Source organism: Carcharodon carcharias, chromosome 10 (assembly GCF_017639515.1).
Source record: "Carcharodon carcharias isolate sCarCar2 chromosome 10, sCarCar2.pri, whole genome shotgun sequence".
In the NCBI taxonomy this organism is placed as follows: domain Eukaryota; kingdom Metazoa; phylum Chordata; class Chondrichthyes; order Lamniformes; family Lamnidae; genus Carcharodon; species Carcharodon carcharias.
In genome coordinates, this window is record NC_054476.1 from 36,280,936 (window position 1) to 36,301,611 (window position 20,676).

At 44.6% G+C, this 20,676-nt stretch overlaps 1 protein-coding gene across 12 annotated transcripts in view; it reads right to left on the reverse strand.

Annotated features, from left to right (window-relative positions):
* mical2a (microtubule associated monooxygenase, calponin and LIM domain containing 2a) overlaps positions 1–20,676 on the reverse strand; it is a 253,781-nt gene that overhangs the window by 182,270 nt on the left and 50,835 nt on the right. For 9 of the 12 annotated variants that reach the window (XR_005944170.1, XM_041196942.1, XM_041196944.1 and 6 more), the window contains one exon: positions 15,370–15,726. Coding sequence is in view for 11 of the 12 variants with exons in the window: in XM_041196942.1 (XP_041052876.1) it covers positions 15,370–15,633 (264 nt within the window). In the remaining variant the exon portion in view is untranslated. Of the gene's footprint in view, positions 1–15,369; positions 15,727–17,413; positions 17,537–19,252; positions 19,393–20,676 lie in introns of those variants that run through there. The other 3 variants (XM_041196940.1, XM_041196938.1, XM_041196939.1) reach the window with 3 other exon arrangements.

A 20,676-nucleotide genomic window follows, 5' to 3' on the forward strand; every position in this document is an offset into this window, starting at 1 on the left:
GAATTCAGCAGGGCCATTTCAACTCAGTGCTGAGCTCAAACAGAACCCATTTTTGCAAGGGTCTTATCCCGCAGTGTGCGAGTCACAGCCTTGTGAAGGAGATGTAAATGCTCGTGAAGGGCGGATAAGGTATGTAGACTGTCAAGTTATTAAAATCCCCAACCCTTTTAAAATTAAAAAAATCAGATTGTATCTGTCAGCAATGGTTGAAAAAAAATTGTTTTAGCAGTTACAATAGCTCTTTGTTGACATTATCTAAAGGGTCATCATTATATCATTATTAATGGTTGGCTGATTTCCACAACCGACAATTATCCCAGCAGGGGGTTGTAAGTTCACAGTTTGATGAACAGTTCAAAGAAGTTAATGGAAGATAAATTGTCTTTTTGACGCAGGGTTATGAACACAAGTCTGTTTTGATAAGGGATTAAGTACTTGAGTGACTTACAAAGTTTTGTAAGGGCTTTCATGAAGGGGAGCACTTTTATTACACAGAAACTTGTGATAAATATTTCGATCTTTATTTTCTCTCATCTCAACATAGCGCCTGAGGTTTGTCCATGGTAGATACTGGGTGAGTTGGCAGTTGGCATGGACGGTGTAAGGGCAAAGGGTAGTGGGTGGGAGGCATGGGTTGGCATGAGGGCTATAAGGGGCCATGTGGGTGGGTGGGGCCCATAAATTGGTGTGGAGGTTATGAGGAGCCATGGGAGTAGGGGGGGAAAATGACTTGGCATGGATGGGGCATGAGGATTGGGTGGGGTGGATTGGGCATGACGGCTGAGGGCTAGAGGGCCTAATATTCAACAAAACAACTGGGACAACGTCCTAGAGATCTGAGGTAAGCTTTTAAAAAAAGCCTACCTTGGCACTCAGCAGCCAATCTGTGTCTGGGGGCAGAAGGCTTGATACTATCCAGGCTTGCATCCACCATCCTGAAATGAAAAATGCGCCATTTGGGACGCTTTACCCAGGGCGGATGCGCCAGGCTTGGAATTCGAGCTATCGCCCTCCACCAACCACGGGAGCAGAAATCAGGCCCAAGGTGAGGAAAAACCCCTATTGGTGGCGAGCTTTGGGAATCACAGATCCAAAAGTCACCTGCTTTGGTATTTCACCAGCACCAGGCTGGTAGGCCCTGGAAAGGAAAGAGGGGAATGGGGGTCCTGGGTGAACAGGGTAAGGGGTGGGGGGGTGGCAGGGGTGAAAAAACTGGGGAGGGAAGAATTTGGTGGGGGAGGGGGACCTCCCATGGGTACAGGGGGCAACGTAAAGGAAGTAACGCCCCTGCTTTCCCAGCCCCAACCCAAGTAATGAACTCTGCCAGGTTGCATAATTAGGGCAGAATTTAATGCCCTACCCTGAGGCAAATTTAGAGGCAGGGGTGAGTGAGGGAGGGAGAGGATCAGAAGAAAATGCAGCAGGTGGCTCTCAGTGGAGGCCCCCCCTTCCTGATGTTGGGTACCTCGATCAGGCACTTGAATGCCTTTGACTGAGGGACCGCACCCCCCCCAGCCCCTGGAGCTTGCTGTTAGGCTTCATGCGTGCTGACTCCCCTGCTGGCTGCTGGTTGTATACCAGCTCTGGCCAGATGAGGCCCTCAAGTGGACAAGGGCCTCTATTAGCAACCGGGCAAGAAGGCTATCCACGGGCCTTGCCATTCCAGACTTAAGCAGGTGGAGGCTGAAAAATATCAGGGTCCCCACCCCACACCCTCCCACATGACTAAACTCCCCAGCCTCCAAACTTGCCCCTGTTAGCGAGTTTGGAAATCAACCAAGCAAGAGAGAGAGGGAGAGGGTGAAGAGAAAGAGAGAGGAGGAAAAGAGAGAGGGGGGCAGAGAGAGAGAGAGGGGGAAAAGAGAGAGAGAAGGGGGGAAAAGAGAGAGAGAGAGAGGGAGAAAAGAGAGAGAGAGAGGGAGAGAGAGAGGGAAAAGAGAGAGCGAGGAAAAGGTGGGGGGTGGGGGGGGGGGTGGGAAGAGAGAAAGAGAGAGAGAGATTTAGAGAGGGATTTCCAGAGCTTAGGGCCTCCAATGCTTGCCCAGTTGACCTGATGTTTCACAAGTCCAGCACCAAGTCACCTTCGTCTCTTACATTATTTTTTTAATGCACTGCACAATGTGATTTAGACTCCTTGTCAAATTTAGGGAATGCTGCATATTCTGTTGCTTTAGTTGCGAGGAGAGACTAGAAAAATTGGGATTGTTCTCCCCACAGCAGAGACAGTTACATTGAAATTTATAACAGGCGTCCAAAAACACGAAGGATTTTGGTATGGCAAATAAGGAAAAGCTGTTTCCACTGGCAGGAGGCTCAATAACCACAGAACACAGGTTTAAGGTAACTGGCAAAAGGATCAGATCAGGTTAAACTTTCTTATGCAATCTGTTGTTAGGATCTGGAATGCACTGCCTGAAAGGGTGCTGGAAGCAGATTTCAAACTTCCAAACAGGAATTGGATAAATATTTCAAAAGGAAACATTTATAGAAATGGCAGGAGAGTGGAACTAATTGGATAGCTTTTCAGAGGGCTGGCACAGACACGATGGGCCAAATGGCCTCCTTCTGTGCTATTCAGTCTAGGTTTCATCATCTTTCCATTCACCAAAGCAACATGGACGAGTTGGTTAAAATCATCCAGTCAATAGACAATTTTTAAAAGAAGGCAAACCAGGGCACGTAAACAAAGCAATCAGCCGTTGAAAGTTCCAGGGCATGGATTGCAAACAATAAAGATATATCCCTGGAGGGCTCCTCCACCTACTCCTCCCACTGCTATATAAACACAGGGTGGTAATTCTCCACGTTCACTGACTGAGAGCGTGACTCCAGCCACGAAGATTGAGGAGGAGTGAGTGGGGAGAGCCCACCCGAGAGGGATCACAACCTTGACCTTTCCTCACACTTGTACATTGTGTCACGGCCAAAGCAAAGCAGGCAAATGGGGCTCCAGTTGCTAGGTCAGTGAGGTATCAGCGTCTTTGAAGCTATCGATTCAAGGGTTCGATAGGCACTGACCATTCTGCAGTCTCTCATTCAAGCAATCCTTCTCCAGATAGCAAATGGCGGAACCTAATCACCATGGTTAACATTGTCAAATCCTGCTGTCAGTGGAGCTGCACATGTGGCTCCTTCCATCAACAGTCCCTCCTTTAGTAACCAAGGATGTGGAGCTTGGTTAATATTCCCCTAACGAGGCCAGGGCACTGACGCCAATTGACTTTTTCACCACCACCCACCCCCCGCCTTCCCGATCCCCAGCCCCAAACTCCTTATGCTTTTCAACACCAGGGGTTTTGGGAAGGTAACTAGAGAAGATCAATCCAAGCTCTTCACCAAAGTCAGTTAATTTATCTGACAGTTGCTTGTGAACTCTTGCTGTGCACAAACTGACCTATAAACAAAGGCGACTACACTTCAAAAATACTTCATTGCTTGTAAATAGCTTTGGGATATCCTGAGGACATGTAAAATGCTACATCCAACCAAAAAAAAAATCCCAAATTCTCCCATGTTTCTTTATAATTAAAGCTTCTCACGCTTGGGATCAACTCCACGATTCTCTCCCCATGGACTTGCAATATAAATATTCACTTCATTCTGCTGTGTTTCCCCAAAAAAGACTTGTATTTCTTTAGCACCTATCATGGCCTCAGGATGTTACAAAGTGCTTTACAGCCATTGAAGTACTTCTGAAGTGTCATTGCTGTGGTGATATAGGAAACAGAGCAGCACAGCAAGCTCTCAAAATCACCAATAACAGGAAAACTGTTTTGTGATGTTGGCAGAGGGCACTGGGGAGAACTCCATTGCTCTTCTTTGAAATAGCAGCTGTACGATCTTTTGCATCCACCCGAGAAGGGCTTTAACATCTCAACTGAAAGATGACATTTCTGACCGCACAGCACTCCCCCAGTACTGCACTGAGAATGCCAGCTTGGATTCTTTGCTCAAGTTTCTGAAGTGGGACTTGAACCCACAGCCTTTTGACCCAGAAGTGAGAGTGCTATTCACTGAACCACAGCTGACAAGTTCTCTTTAAACAAAAAAGTGAACTGAAATAGTTTTGTAAACTTCCCCAATAAAGACAACATTGGTGCAGATGTAGAACTTGTTCCTTTCACTCTGAGCCCAAGTGATGTTTACAGCACAGATGAATGGCTACATGAGCCAACTACAATCTAATCAAATCATCAGCTGCTGATTAACTAGCGCTGTAAATCTGTATTAGCTTGCAAGCCAAAACGGGCAATGAGATAAACAGAATTATTCACAGGCAAGGTGATAACACACGAGTATAATTCGGACATGTCTTCATGATGATTTCAGTGGAAGGAGACTGAGGGAATGGGGTGAGTTTCACTGGGAACATAATTTCGCACACACATGCACATGCACACACATACACACGCACATGCATGCATGCACGAAAAATAGTTAGGAAAAGAGGTTGTATGCTGAACAGCCCAGACTGACCACTGATTTCTCAATAGTTTTTTTATTCACAATGGCAGATGTTATTTATAGGTTGAAAATTAAAGTGAGTGTGGACTCAATCAAAACTCACATCTTGACTTGCCATTGGAAGTCTTGTAGTAAAATGAGAGATGTTTTCTCTCTGCTTCCTATTTGTAAAGCCAACAAAACACAAATCATACCCGACTGGAACTGGTTTTCCCAAATACCGTTCAACACATTAATCCACAAATTTACATAGTTTGCCGTCCTGGATTGACAGTCAAAATAAACAGCAGATTATTCTACTGGAACCTAGAGCACCAGCACAGATGATATTACGTTGGGCCACCGTCACTCTTTGGCTCAAATATAATTTGCATTGTAACGTGCCGGGACTGTGAGCTGATAACGATATAGCAAGAGCAATAGCACGTGTGGGACCTCAGTGAACAACAGGATCAATAGTCTAGCTCTTTACGCAATGAGGTTTAAGGATTGAGGGAGAACCAGAGGAGCACGACGGAGAAGGAAATCGGGTGAATTAGTGTCAAATCAGATCCAGAAAGAGAGATAGGGGGAGGGAAAGAAAGATTGGATTGAAAGTGAGAGAGAGAAAAAGAGACAGAAAGGAAAAGTAAGAGTAGTCATGTTTTCATGATGATATAAAGGCAACAATCACTTATAAGGGATTGCATAAACATGTTGTGCATCCACTTATTAAGACTAGCCACACGGGAACAGATGTACATGGTCAGAATGTTTGAAGCTGTCAACACAGAGCTGTCTGTGTTCTCTGTTCAAAAACAAAACTGAAATGTAACCAGGATTGCATGACACACATCCTTTCTCATGTATGGCATGCGGCTATCCCTTAAAGACATAACACAACAAGGACTTCTCTTAAAACTGACTTTTTAAAAATCTCCAACAACAATTCACAGACTGATGGAATGAGGCTCCACACCTTTAATTGATCATTTCCTGGGCCAGAAAGATTGATTTGCAGTCATTAACAATTCACACTTTTTTTTTTAAAACCAGTTGCTGATTAAAAATAGCTCCTAACTCCAGAAACTCAAGTGCATATGCTAGGCTGACATTCCAGTGCAGGGCTGAGGGGGTGCTGCAGTATCAGAGAGTCAGTACTGAGGGAGCACTGCACTGTCAGAGGAGCAGTACTGAGGGAGTGCTGTACTGTTGGAGTTGTCATCTTTCTGATGATATATTAAATTGAGGCCCCATCTGCCCTCTCTCGTGGACAGAAAAGATCCTGTGTTTTAAAGAAGAGTGGGAGTGTTATTCCCAGTGTCCTAGGCAATATTTATCTTTCAACCAATATCACTAAAACTGATTATCTGGTTATTATTACATTGCTGTCTGTGGGAACTTGCTGTACTCAAATTGACCACTGCATTTCCTATATTGCAACTGACTAAAATGGTTAAGCTGATTAAACGATTGGATAGGGTAGATCGAAGGAAACTATTTCCTTTGGTGGAGGGAATACAGAACAATAGGAAAAACCTTAAATTTAGAGCTAGGCTGCTCAGGTTTGACGTCAGGAAACAGTTCTTCACACAAAGGGTTGAGGAAATTTGGAACTCTCTCCCCCAGAAAAGCTGTTGCGGCTGGGCAAGGGGTCACTCGAAATGTCAAAGCTCAGATTGACAGATTTTTGTTAGGCATGGATATTAAGGGAAAAGGAACCAAGGCCGGTAAACAGAGGTAAGGTGCAGGTCAGCCATGATCTCGTCTAATGGCGGAACAGGCCCAAGTGGCTGAATGGCCTCCCCCTGTTCCTATTCATAGAATGACACAGCAGGGGAGAGGTCATTCGGCCAATGGTGCCTATATGTGGAAAAAAAAGTCATCTAATTTGTCCCACTCCTTTGCTCTTTCCACACAGCCCTGCAAATTTCTATCCTTCAGATTTTTATCCAATGCCCATTTAAAAGTTACTATTGAATCTGCTTCTACCACCCTTTCAGACTGCACATTCCAGGTCACAACCACTCACTGCATTTAAAAATGAATTCTCCTCAGCTCCCCTCTGGTCTGCCTGCCGATGACCTTAAATGCATGCGCTCTGGTTACTGCAGATAGGGATGCCATCTTTGCTAAGACAGAGGGAAATGTGCTTTCCACAGCATGAAACCTGAGTGTGGAATGTTTGTTGCTCAACAGCCGCAGAAACTGGGTAAGCACAGCTGGAAGCCTCTGCTCCTGGACAACTGCCAGAATCTCTTTTAAAACTAGTGCTCAGGTGACACTGAAAGGCCACATTTATTTCTCATCCCTCGATAACCAATGAAAAGAAGAAGGATTTGTTTAGCACCTTTCACATCCACACACAGGCTTCACGCTCAGCAGCCTAGCTCTAATTTTACAGTCGATAAAATACTTTTGAAGCACAAGCCTGTTGTAATGTAAGAAATGCAACAGCCAATTTGTGCACAGCAAGCTCCCACAAACAGCGATATGGCAATGGCCAGATGATGTTTTTTTTTTAAAGTGATGTTCGATGAATGATAAATATTGGCCCAGGGCCCTGAGGAGAACTCCCCTGATCTTCTTCAAAATGGCTCACAATATCTTATATGCCCACCTGCGAGATGAGGCCTCGGTCTCACCTGAAGGATGGCACCTCCAACAGTGCAACACTCCCTCAGTGCTGCACTGGATGTGTCAGTCTGGATTATGTCTCTGGAGGGGTACTTGAACCCATGACCTTCTGACTCCGAGGTAAGAGGGCCACCAATGTTACAGGAGCGACCTGCTGGTTCCCTTAACAGGCAGCCATCTTAGCTCCCCCAGGTGTACAGGCTTAAAATCAGGCCTGGAGAAACTACTTCCGCCAGTGGATGAGTCTAGAACAAGGAGGCAGGGCATTAAAATTAGAGCCAGGCCACTCAGGGGTGATGCCAGGGAACAGTTCTTCACACAAAGGGTGATGGAAATCTGGAACTCTTCCCCCCACCCCCAGCTGAAGCCAGGTTCGGAGGTGGGGTCAACTTAAAATTTCAAAACCAATTGATAGATTTTTGTTGGGCAAGGGCATTAAAGGATACGGAATCACAGCAGGTAAATGGAGTTAAGATACAGATCTGCCATTATCTAATTAAATGGTGGAGAAGACTTAAGGTGCTGAATGATCAGAAAATCTCTTTAAATTGATTGAGGGATAAATACTGGCCCAGGACGCCAGGGACAACTCCCTTGCCCCTCTTTGAAATAGTTCATGGGATGTCCACCAGAGAAGACAGGCAGGGCCCTGGTTTAATGTCTCATCTGAAGGATGGCACCTCTGACAGTGCAGCACTTCCTCAGTACAGCACTGGGAGTGTCAGCCTAGATTACTGTGCTCAAGTTCTGGAGTGGGCCTTGAATCTCCTGAATTGAAGTGAGAATGCTACTCACTGAGTCACGGCTGTGTGATGGCGTTTGGTCTCTATCGTTGCCCGACACTTATTTCTGGATCTCCATGGTACAAAACCACTCAGAATTCAGCCCCTAATATAGTCATATCAGCTCTAAATAGCACAGAGCCAAGAATGCAAGGAATGAAGCCGGGACCCAGCCCTACACCATTGCCACTTTACCACCGTGCCCTTTTAAGGTGCCAATCCACATCTCCAGAATGTAGAGGTTATCAATCCACTTTTCAGGGTCACTGCACTGTCTTTCTACAAGTAAATCTGGCTTCCATCAAATCTACCGTGCTTTGCAATGGGGGCTGTGCACTTGTTCCTGCTTTGATTAAGGATCAGTGTAAGATTCAGAAGCCAAAGTCTAAACTGCACTCTCCTGCATCCATCAGAATAAACCCAGGAGTTCATTCCAATTCTAACCTTTGACTTTGGCAATAATTCTGGTGGACTTCCTCATCCTGTGCAGGCAACGTACATTTCCTGTGCCCCACTAAACGTTTCCTTCCATCATCATACAGCACTGAAAGAGGCCATCTAGCCCATTGTGTCTGTGCTGGTTCTTTGTTAGGTCTATGAAATTAGTCCCTGCAGTCCCCTCTTTCCCCACAGCCCTGCAACTTTTCCCTTTCAAATATTTATCTAATTCCCTTTTAAACATTACTATTAAATCTGCTTCCACTACCTTTTCATGCAGCGCATTTCAGACCACAACATTGTATTAAAAAAATGTTCTCTTCATCTCCCCTGTTTTATTTTGCCAGATACCATAAATTTGTGCTCGCTGGTTATTGACCCTCCTGCCACTGGAAACAGTTTCTCCATATCTACTCTGATCAAAATCACTCTTCATTTTAAACACCTTTGTTAAATCTCCTTTTAACCATAAATAAAAAAACAGAACATGCTAGAAATACTCGACAGGTCAGACAGCCTCTGCGAAGAAAAACAGAGTTAACATTTCAGGTCCTGATAACCTTCATCAGAACAGCTCCTTTTCATCTTTTCTGCTCCAAGAACCATCCCAGTTTCTCCCCACATAACTGAATTTCCTTAAGCCCAGTACCATTGCAGGAAATTTTTCCTGCACCCTCCCCAAGGCCCTTCACATCCAACCTAAAGTGTGGTGCCCAGAATTGGACATAATACTCCAGTTGAGGCCTAACCAGTGCCATTTATTTTTATTCATTTTACGGGATGAGGGCATCACTGGCTAGGCCAACATTTATTGCCCATCCCTCGATGCCCTTGAGAAGGTGTTGGTGAGCTGCCTTCTTGAACTGCTGCAGTCCATGTGGTGTAGGTACACCCACAGTGCTGTTAGGAAGGAGTTCCTAGATTTTGACCCAGCGACAGTGAAGGAACAGCGATATATTTCCAAGTCAGGATGGTGAGTGACTTGGAGGGGAACTTCTAGGTGATGGTGCTCCCATGTATTTGCTGCCCTCGTCCTTCAAGATGGCAGCAGCCATGGGTTTGGAGAATGCTGCTCAAGGAGCCTTAACTTCCTTGTTTGAGTTGATGCTTGGATCTATTATTGCTAAGCTAGGTCTATCACAAAAAATGAGAGTTGATGGGAGCTTCCTCTTTATCTGCTTGCATAACCACAGCTTGAACTGATGTATTACACAGAGGAAGTGACCTATCGTCTAACGGGAAAGGAAAAGATAGCCGAGGGTTCTGCATTCGTATCTACTCTATTCCTCAACATCCATCTTTTAAACACTCCCATTCCCTGTCTAAACCACAACAACTTGCATTTATATAATTCCTTTAATAAAGGAAAAGGTCCCATGGAACTTCACGGGAACGTAATCAGACAGAAAATTCCAGCGAGCCAAAGGAGGGGGAGGTAGGATGAGTGTCCAAAGGTTTGGTCAAAGAGGTGGGTTTTAAAAGAGAGTTTGAAGTGGAAGTAGAGTTTCCAATGACACGCATTTATCTCTGGGCTGTGAGGACTGCTGCTTTCCTGCTGCCATTTCAATTCCAGAAATTGCATGAAAGTCCTTGAATGGAGAAGGATGTTAAACTTCTCCCCCACACTGACCATGAACTTGGAGGAGAAAAACTGGATGCTGTCAAGCTGTGTGGATGAGAGCAGGGACTGCAGGGAGGATGAGTGAACTGACCACGGCACCGTGGTACAGGGAGCCATTCAAGTGGGGGAGGAAATAGGAATGTAGTAGTGGTAGCGGACAGAATAATTAGGAGGATAGATACAGTTCTCTGCAGCCATGAGCTTGAGTCCAGAAGACTGTGTTGCCTGTCCAGTGCCAGGGTTAAGGACATCTCCTCAAAGCTGGAGAGGAACTTGGAATGGGAAGGGAAGGATCTAATTGTCATCATCCATGTTGGTACCAATGGCATTGATAGGACTAGAAAGGAGGTTCTGCTGAAAGAATTTGATCAGTTAGGAACTAAATTAAAAAGCAGAACCTCCAAGGTAATAATCTCAGGATTACTAGCTGAACCACGGGCAAACTGGCATAGGGTAAATAAAGTCAAGGAGTTAAAAACGTGGCTCAGAGATTGGTGTAGGAGGAATGGGTTTCAGTTCATGGGGCACTGGCATCAGTACTGGAGTAGAAGGGAGCTGTTCCGGTGGGACAGCATTCATTTGAACCATGCTGGGACCAGTGTCCTGGCGATTTGAATAACTAGGGCTGTAGAAAGGGCTTTAAACTAAATAGAAGGGGGGAGGGTTCTGGAAGGGGGACGCGTAGGCTTACAATGCAAAAGAATATAGCAGCCTTGCAGGGCAGCTATTTAGGTAATGATACCCAGAGTGTGACAGGAAGGGACAGAGTGCATAAACGTTACAAAACAGCAGCAAATACGGTCAAAGGGGGGAAAATGGTAAAAAGGCAAAATTAAAGGCCCTTTACTTAAATGCTCGTAATATTTGGAACAAAATAAATGAATTAGCGACACAACTAGAGGCTAATGGGTGTGATCTTATAGCCATTACTGAGATGTGGTTACAAGGAGATCAAACCTGGGAACTAATTATTCAGGGGTATGTGACATTCCGAAAGGACAGGCAGGAAAGAAGGGGTGGTGGGGTCACTTTGTTAGTACGAGATGGAATAAATATGACAGCAAGAAAGGATCTTGGATCGGATGATGCAGAATCCATATGGTGGAGGAAGGAAATAACAAGGGGGAGAAGACACTGGTGGGAATAGTCAATAGGCCTCCTGAAAGTAGCTATACTGTAGGACAGAGAATAAATCAGGAGATAATGGGGGCATGTAACAAAAAGGCAGAACATTAATCATGGGTGACTTTAATCTTCATATAGATTGGGAAAGTCAAATTGGCAGAGGTAGCAGGAGCAAGAAATCATAGGGTGTATTCAGGACAGTTTCCTAGAACAATATGTTGTGAATCCAAACAGAAATCAGGCTATTTTGGATCTGGTAATGTGAAATGAGGAAGGTTTAATAAATGATCTCAGAGTAAAGAATCCCTTAGGAAAGTGACCATAATATGGTAGAATTTAGCATTCAGCTTGAGAGTGAGAAACTTGGGTCAGAAACAACTGTACTAAACTTAAATAAGGATAATTATAAGGGAATGAGGGCAAAGTTGGCTGGAGTGGACTGGGAAAGCAATTTAGCAGAAAAGTTGGCTGATGAACAATAGCAAACGTTGAAGAAAATTGTTCATGACTCTCAACAAAGATCTATCCCAGTGAGGAAGAAGGATTCAAGCAAGGGGATAAACTAACCATGGTTAACCAAGGGAACTTAAGGACAGAATCAAATTGAAAAAAAAAAACATACAATGTGGCAAGGACTAGTGGTAAGCCACAGGATTGAGAAAGTTTTAAAAACCAACAAAAGATGACCAAAAAAAGAGAAAATAAACTTTGAGTGTCAACTAGCAAGTACTATAAAAACATACAGTAAGAGCTTCTTTAAATATATAAAAAGGAAGATAGAGGCCAAAATGAACATAGGCCCCTTAGAGAATGAGGTTGGAGAAATAATAATGGGGAACCAGGAAATGGCAGAGGAGTTGAATAAATACTTTGCTTTAGTCTTCACAGTAGAAGATTATAATAGCATTCCAAAAATACTAAATAATCAAGGGACAAAAGGGGGGAGGAAATAAATACAATAACTATCACTAGAGAAAAATTACTAGGAAAATGAATGGGGCTAAAGACCAATAAGTCCCCTGGACCTGATGGATTGCATCCTATGATATTAAAGGAAGTAACTACAGAGATAGTGGATGCACTGGTAGTAATCTTCCAAGAATCCTTAGATTCTAGAAAAGTCCCAGAAGATTGGAGAATGGCCAATGTAACACCCTTATTCAAAAAGGGAGGGAGACAAAAAACAGGTAACTATAGGCCAGTTAGCTTAACATCTGTCATTGGAAAAATGTTAGAGTCTATTATAAAGGATGTAATAGCAGAGCATTTAGAAATACATAATCTAATCCAGAAGAGTCATGAAGGGGAAATCATTCCTAACAAATTTATTGGAATTCTTTGAGGAGGTAACAAGCAGGATAGATAAAGGGGAACCAGTAGACATAACATATTTGGATTTCCAAAAGGCACTCAGTAAGGTACTGCACATAAGGCTACTTATTAAGATAATAGCCCATGGTGTTGGGGGTAGTAATATTAGCATAGATAGAGGTTTGGTTAACTAACAGAAGACTAAGAGTTGGGATAAGGGGGGCATTTTTGGGATGGCAACCTGTAACTAGTGGAGTGCCACAGGGATCAGTGCTGGGGACACAATTATTTACAATATATATTAATGACTTGGATGAGAGAAGTGGATGTACTATCACCAAGTTTGTGGATGACACAAAAATAGGTGGGAAGGCAAGTGGTGAGGATGACACAAAGAGTCTACAGAGGGATATATACAGGTTAAGTGAGTGGGCAAAAAACTTGGCAGATGGAATATAATGTGGGAAAATGTGAGGTTATGCACTTTGGCAGGAAGAATAGAGGAGCTGAATATTATTTTAAAAAGTGGAGAAAGGCTGAAGAAAGCTGCAACACAGAGGGATTTGGGAGTCCTCGTGCATGATTCCCAAAAAGCTAACATTCAAGTTCAGCAGGTAATAGGGAAGGCAAATGGAATGTTTGCCTTTATTTCAAAGGGAATAGAGTATAAAAATAGGGAAGTCTTGCTAAAATTATACAAGGGACTAGTTAGTCCACACCTAGAATACTGTGAACAATTTTGGTCCCCTTATCTAAGGAAAGATGTATTGGCATTGGAAGGCAGCCCAGAAAAGGTTCACAAGTTTGATCCCAAGTGTGGAGGGATTTTCTTATGAGGAGAAACTGAGTAGGTTGGGCCTGCACTCATTGGAGTTTAAATGAATGAGAAGTGACGTTATTGAAACATATAAGATTCTGAGGGGGCTTGAAAGGATACATGCTAAGATGTTGTTTCCCTTTGTGGAAGAGCCTAGGACCAGAGGGCATAATCTCAGAGTAAGGGGACGCCCATTTAAAACAGAAATGAGGAGGAATTTCTTCTCTCAGAGGGTAGTGAATCTGTGGAATTCTTTACCACGAAGGGCTGTAGAGGCTGGGTCATTAAGTATATTCAAGGCTGAGATAGACAGATTTTTAACCAGTAAGGGAATCAAGGGTTATGGGGAAAAGGCAGGAAAGTGAAGTTGAGGATTATCAGGTCAGCCACGATCTCATTGTATGGCGGAGCAGACTCGATGGGCTGCATAGCCTACATCTGCTCCTACGTCTTATGGTCTTATGGATTGGCTTCAATGAAAGAGCGATTAAGCTGAGTGACAGTTCTCTTTGGCATTCCATTCTCAGAGGATTTGGGCAGCAAAATCTGTGAAGAAAAATTTTCATTCCTATCGCATTCTGAGGGCACTTCATAAACTGATGGAAATGCTGGTGGGGTTGACCTGGAAGATTACAATTGCTTCTCATCAAGGCTCACTAAAATCAGGTCACTTTCCTTGGATAGAAAATGTGACTCATCCTCTCTTTTAAACAACAAAAGACAAAATCCCTGCCTCAATTATAGGGAAGATGTTCAGGATTTCAATAACAGATTGATATGGAATAGGAAGGTTCTCATTGGAGAAGAGCTCAGAAGGGGCAAGCTGTTCCTGAGTAATTTATTAGGCTTCTTTGGGGATTTAACAAATCTGCTGGTTGCAGGTGAGGCAGCAGATGCTTCCTACCTGGACTTCAGGAATGTACCCGACACTTTCTAGAGAACAGGAGAACTTGGCACATGCCTTGGACCTTTCACTCCCAGCTGAATGGGGTCTCAGTGTGATGTCTTGTCCGAAAGACAATGCAATAGTGCTCCTTCTGGACTGGCAATGAGGTGTCAGCCTTCACGTCCTACAGTGGGTTTGAACCCAGTCACAACAGCGTTACAAACTAAGAAAGTTGCCGTCCTTCATAAACTAAGTCGGTAACTAGAAAAGTCAGTTGAAATTACTTAAACTTAGGCACAGTTTAAGTCCTTTTTATAAGGTACTTTACAACCTTCCAGAACCAATACTGACTTTGACAAATTTAGATCACAAGAGCTTGTTTCCATTGTCCTGGACAGAAGGTGCTGGTAAAAATTCTGCTGTTGCCATTTTTACCTCCTCTAGACCCACATTTTGTTTCTTTACTTGCCCCATTGCCATCTCCATTTGCCTTGCACCATCATCTCTTTTATCACTTAATCTCTCCAACCTGCAACTTTATCACATATTTCCCTATCCCAGTTCTGCTTTCTCTTACCTGCTTAAAAACCTGTGACATCTTGAAGATTTCCCAGTTCTGATGAAACATGAACTCTGTTTCTATCTCCACAGATGCTGCCTAGCCTGCTAAGTATTTCCAGAATTTTATGTTTACACCTAGCTCAAGCCCATTGCTGTGTTGCAGCTGGAGTGTGGTGGCAGCTGTGCCCTGAATTGTTTGGTAGCAGGATTGAATGTAACAAGTTCTAAGGTCTTTATCTAAGAAAGGATACACTTGCCCGAGGAGGAGTACAACAAAGGTTCACTAGACTGGTTCCTGGGGGACTATCCCGTAAAGAGAGATTGAGTATGTTCCCAGGAATTTAGAAGAGTGAGAGGTATTCTAACAGAAATATATAAAATTCTTAAGGGGCTGACAGGGTAAATGCTGAGAAAATGTTTTCCATGGCTGGGGAATCTATAACAGGGGGCTGACAGTCTCAGGATAGGGGGTTGGCCATAGGACAGAGATGAGGGTTGTGAATCTTTGGGATTCTCTACCTCAGAGAGCTGTGGATGTTCAGTCATTGGGTATATTCAAGACAAAGATTGATAGAATGGAATTAAGGGATATGAGGATAGTGCAGGAAGGTAGAGTTGAGGTAGAACATCAGCCATGATTTTGTTGAATGGCAGGGCTGTCTCAAAGGGCTAAATGACTTACTCCAGCTCCTATTTTTTTAATGTTCTTATTGGTCATCAGCAGTGAGTCAGATTGAACTCTACTCACCCGTGTGTTGGGGCAGGCGTTGCCCCTCTTATACTCCTTGTGGTTGGCTTGCTTGTCAAGCTTGCTCCATAGAGCCTTGGCCTTCCATGTGTTGACCTTTGACTTCAGCAAAGAGTAGAACATCTGATGGTCTAAAGGGTCAAGGTCCAGGTAACGGCACAGTATGTGGAATGCCTGCAGCGTGCCTTTGAATGTCGAGGCTTGCACAAAGTTCTCAAAGAGTTGTCCAGCTTGGCTGTTTTTATCACTATCATTTTCACCCATGGTCTGCTCACGGCCCTCGCTCAAGCAAAGCCAGTCAGACTTTGACAGCTCATATACCGAATGGATTAACGTTTATTTTCAGACATTGTAAACCTGAAAAGTTTCCAAAACAAAGGCACAATTACTCCAGCAAAAATTAACTCAAATAAGGCAACTTTACAAGTGGTTATATCAGGGCATTTTGCACATTGAGAATTACTTTCATCAGGTTAAAGAAAAGAGAGAACAAACTCAATATCTTCTCAAGTATTAAAAACGCAAACGATTCACAGAGGGTGGGATACATCGATTCAGTCACTGTAACCACACAATGTCAAACTAACTTTGCATCACTTCCAACGTTTTCTAGAAGCCTTTTATTATCCACAGGAGAGGTTTTTCATTTTCTGAACTGTGCTCCCTGCAGGTGTGAATCCCCACAAGGAGAAGAGACTGTGAATTTAGCTTCACATTGCTGGCATGCCCAAGAATCTTCATCAATGATTTAAACTGTATTTAAAATATAGTTATGGGGTCAGTGTGGAGTCAGCTGACTTTAAACTGATGTTTCGTTGTGTGCCAGCAATCAATCTACTCAAATCTCTGCATCAACAAAAATAACCTGCATTTATATAGCACCTTTGACAACCTCAGGACAAACCAAAACCAATTAAACACTGCTGCAATGTGGGAATCATGGCAGCCAATTTGTTGTTTGTGGGATCTTGCTGTGCACAAGGTAAATGGCAAGGTAATTGATTTTAGTGATGTTGAGGCATATTGACCAGGACACTATGAAGAACGAACTCCCCTGCTCTTCTTTGAAATAATGGCCCTGGGATCCTTTACAACCACCTGATGGAGAGCCAGTTTAGCACCTCATCAGAAAGATGGCATCCCTAGCAGTGTAGCACTCCCTCAGTTCAGGCCCGCCGATGGAGCAGATCTCCCACAGCACCCCACCTCCGATGGAGCGGGGCTCCCTCAGCGCCGCCCCTCTGACAGAGCGGGGCTCCCTCAGCGCCGCCCCTCCGACAGAGCGGGGCTCCCTCAGCGCCGCCCCTCCGACAGAGCGGGGCTCCCTCAGCGCCGCCCCTCCGACAGAGCGGGGCTCCCTCAGCGCCGCCCCTCCGACAGAGCGGGGCTCCCTCAGCGCCGCCCCTCCGACAGAGCGGGGCTCCCTCAGCGCCGCCCCTCCGACAGAGCGGGGCTCCCTCAGCGCCGCCCCTCCGACAGAGCGGGGCTCCCTCAGCGCCGCCCCTCCGACAGAGCGGGGCTCCCTCAGCGCCGCCCCTCCGACAGAGCGGGGCTCCCTCAGCGCCTCCCCTCTGACAGAGCGGGCCTCCCTCAGCGCCGCCCCTCCAAAGGAGCGGAGCTGTCTCAGTGCCACCCCTCTGACGGAGTGGAGCTCCCTCAGTACCGCCCCTCTGACAGAGCAGGGCTCCCTCAGTGCTGCCCCTCTGATGCAGGGTAGCTCCCTCAGTGCCGCCCCGCCGAAGGAGCGGAGCTCCCTCAGTGCCATCCCTCCGACGGAGTGGAGCTCCCTCAGTGCCGCCCCTCTGACGGAGTGGAGCTGTCTCAGTGCCACCCCTCTGACAGAGTGGAGCTGTCTCAGTGCCACCCCTCTGACAGAGTGGAGCTGTCTCAGTGCCACCCCTCCGACGGAGCAGAGCTGTCTCAGTGCCACCCCTCCGACGGAGTGGTGCTCCCTCAGTGCCGCCCCCCCTACGGAGCAGGGTTCCCTCAGTGCCGCCCCTTCAAACATGACCTAATGTTAATCTTAAACCTTGCCGAATTTTACCTGAACAGTCTCCTCAGATAATCCAGCAGCTCAGATGAATACAAATGGTGCAAATTCATTAACGAAATAATTTGAAATAATTTTCCATTGAAACCTCTTGAATACTCTCCGCTGCTCACCGCGCCTCTACCAGGATTTAAGACCTTGTTACCACACTTCAACTGAAGGAAGCTCATTACAAAGCAACTTCCTTTGGCCCATTAACTCTTTCCTCAACTTGCTTCTTTGTTTAAACAGTGAATCAAAAGATCCCTAGAACTTATTAAAGAAACATTCAGAGATCTAAAATGGTTGCATAAATAATCAAAGGCAACCATAGTGAGGTCTCTCCACTCTTGGGAGGAGATGGTGGTATGATGGAAAAGTCTATGGACTGTTAATCCAAAAGTCCAGGCTAATCCTCTGGGAGCACGGGTTCAAATCACATTATGGCAGTTGGTTGAATTTAAATTCAATTTGGAAATGAAATTTCGTCTCAGTAATAGTGACCACGAAGCCATCATCAATTGTCGCAAAACCCATCTGGCTCACTAATGCCCTTGAAGGAAGGAAATCTGCCATTCATACCCGTTCTGCCCTACATGTGACTCCGGACCCACAGCAATGTGGTTAGCTCTTAACTGCCCTCTGAAATGACCAAGAAAGTGACTCAGTTTAAGGGCAATTAGGAATGGCAACAAACGCTGGCTTTGCCAGCAATGCCCACAACCCATGAAAGAATACATTTTTTTAAATTATAGAAAAGACTCAGCCACAACGCTTGCAATTTTAAGAGAGATTTTACATTTATGCAGCATTCCTCGCAACCTCAGAACAATCCCAAAGCAGTTTATAGCCAATGAAGTCCTTTTGAACAGTCATCTCTGTTTCCAGTGTAGGAAATCCCTCTCTCCGTAAGTCAAGGATCTGTGGCCACGTTTATGAGTTTCAGAAGACCTCACCCTCATACGGTGGAAGCAGAGCAAATAACAGAGGCCAACACTGAGAGTGCCACACTGTTAATGGTGACATCTTTTGGATAAGAGGTTGAAGTCTGACCTGCTCTCTCAGGCAGACCTGAAAGCTCTCCTGGCCATTATTTTGAAGAAGAGCAGGGGAGTTCTCCCTAAATGATGTCATGGAACCAATATTTATCCCTCAAACCAGCATCACATTGCCGTTTGTGGGAGTTTGCTGTGTGCAAACTTGCTGTCATGTTTCCTGCTTTACAATGGTGACTAAGCTTCAAAGGTACATCATTGGCTGTAAAATGCTTTTGGATATGCTGAGCGCCTGTAGCAATGTGAGTCTCTGTTTTAAGGCTGGAACACGGTGTATAGCCTTGTTAAAAAGTGCTGGTGGTTGGGTACTCAGCCTGTTGGACCCTCCCAGGTTCTTTCTGAACTAAAGTACAGCTTATTATAAAAAGAAAAAAGCACGTGGAGACTCTCATCCACTCTCTCAACACCATGAAACTTTTAACCCGCAAAGTATCTGACTTCTACACCTGCCTAGAAACTATACAAAACAAGCTCTCTCTCCTGGCAGGGTTGGTCACATTCCCTGACAGACCAATCGTCCATCAATAACTGAAAGCGTAACTTGCAATCTTCATACAACCCTCTTCTGTTGAACTAACCTTTTCCTTGAATGGACGATTACAGTTGTTAACATACATCATCATGCCAATAAAATGTGAAACAGATTACAACAATACCCAAAGCCACATAATCATTTACTTCACTTGCTAAAGAAGTTTTCCAAACTTTTAAATTTAAACTTCCTGTCTGATCGAAAAAGCAAACTTCAAAGTCTAAACTTCAGCATTCCTTTCCCTCCAGGTTTAGATCCTGCCCTTACCTTTATTTTTTTTGCCAATTTATATTCCCTCCAGCTAACTCACATAGTTTAAGCATCCCTTGTCTTTTGGTGAAGAGCTCCAAAAGTGAAACGTCAAAAAGAAGCCAGGCTCTGAAAGCTTTTCATGTGCTGTACTGAGAATGGCCAAAGGCTGCCTGAGTTGTAATATGGCACATTGTTATTAGCTGAGGTAATTGATCACAGAGCCATGTTAGTCATATCAAGTTTCATAACTGAGTAGGGAAGGGTGTGTTACTCACTGCTCTGGCTCCCCCTGCATCCTGAACTCAGTGTGATAAATTTAATTAATCAACAAGCGATTCCAGTATTACATTAAACCCGGGGTGGGGGGGCGGGGCCTGGTTCTGTGACAGTGGACTTCCATCACAGAGGCTACAGCCCAGCTCACACAGCCGCAAATAACATTCTACTCATCAGGGTTCCAGGTCATTGTGTGAAGAGGGGGAAGGCAGAGTGGGAGTGAGGAATCTGAGGCACGGATGCAGTGGTGTGGTGGGTTACGATACTGGACTAATGATCATAGAGGACGAGCTCAAATCCCACCATAGCATTTTGAGAATTTGAGTTCAGTTTTTAAGTAAGTCTGCAAAATTAAAAAGCTGGCTTCAGTAAAAGTGACCGTGGAGCCATTGGGTTGGCAAGGAAAACCCAACTGGCTCACTTATGTCTCATTAGGGAGGGAAACCTGCTGTCCATAACCAATCTGGGCCTATATGTGTCTACAGTCCCACACCAACATGGTTGAATTTTAACTGTCCCTCTGAATTGGTTGCTCAGTGATATCAAATTGTGAACGGTTCAAGAAGGTGGCACACCGTCACCTTCTCAGGGCACCTAGGGATGGGCAACAAATGCTAGGATAGGCAAAAAATGCCAGCCTTGCCAGTGACACCCATATTCCAAAAATGAATGAAGAAACGTTTTCACCTTTCAGCAACATGCATGCTGCACATGTCCCGAGTAACCAGAAGGACCTTGAAACAATTAAAACAGTTTAAATTAGGCCTCTGTAGTGAGGTGATGTCATGGTGCCATGGCTGAAGCATCATTCCCGGACCCCATGAACAGCTACGGGGAGGAATGAGAAAATTGGGGCAATGAAACCAACCATAATATAGCCAGAAAAGAAAAAAGGAACACATTATCCTGGACAAATCTCACTGTAACACTAATAGTGACGTGTGTGTTAAAACACCTTTAATGTGCAAATTGGTCAATGAATTTAGCAGGAGAGATACACCATGTGTTGAGAATCTCTGGAATCTTCTGTTCGATTTTTGTGGCTCTGCCAGTAGCTTCACAAAGATGCCATCTTACACTCAACCTCCCCTTTATTTATAAAAAACATACTGTATTTGCACATTGAATTCCCATTAAACACTGCAGAAAGTTAGGGCTAGTAA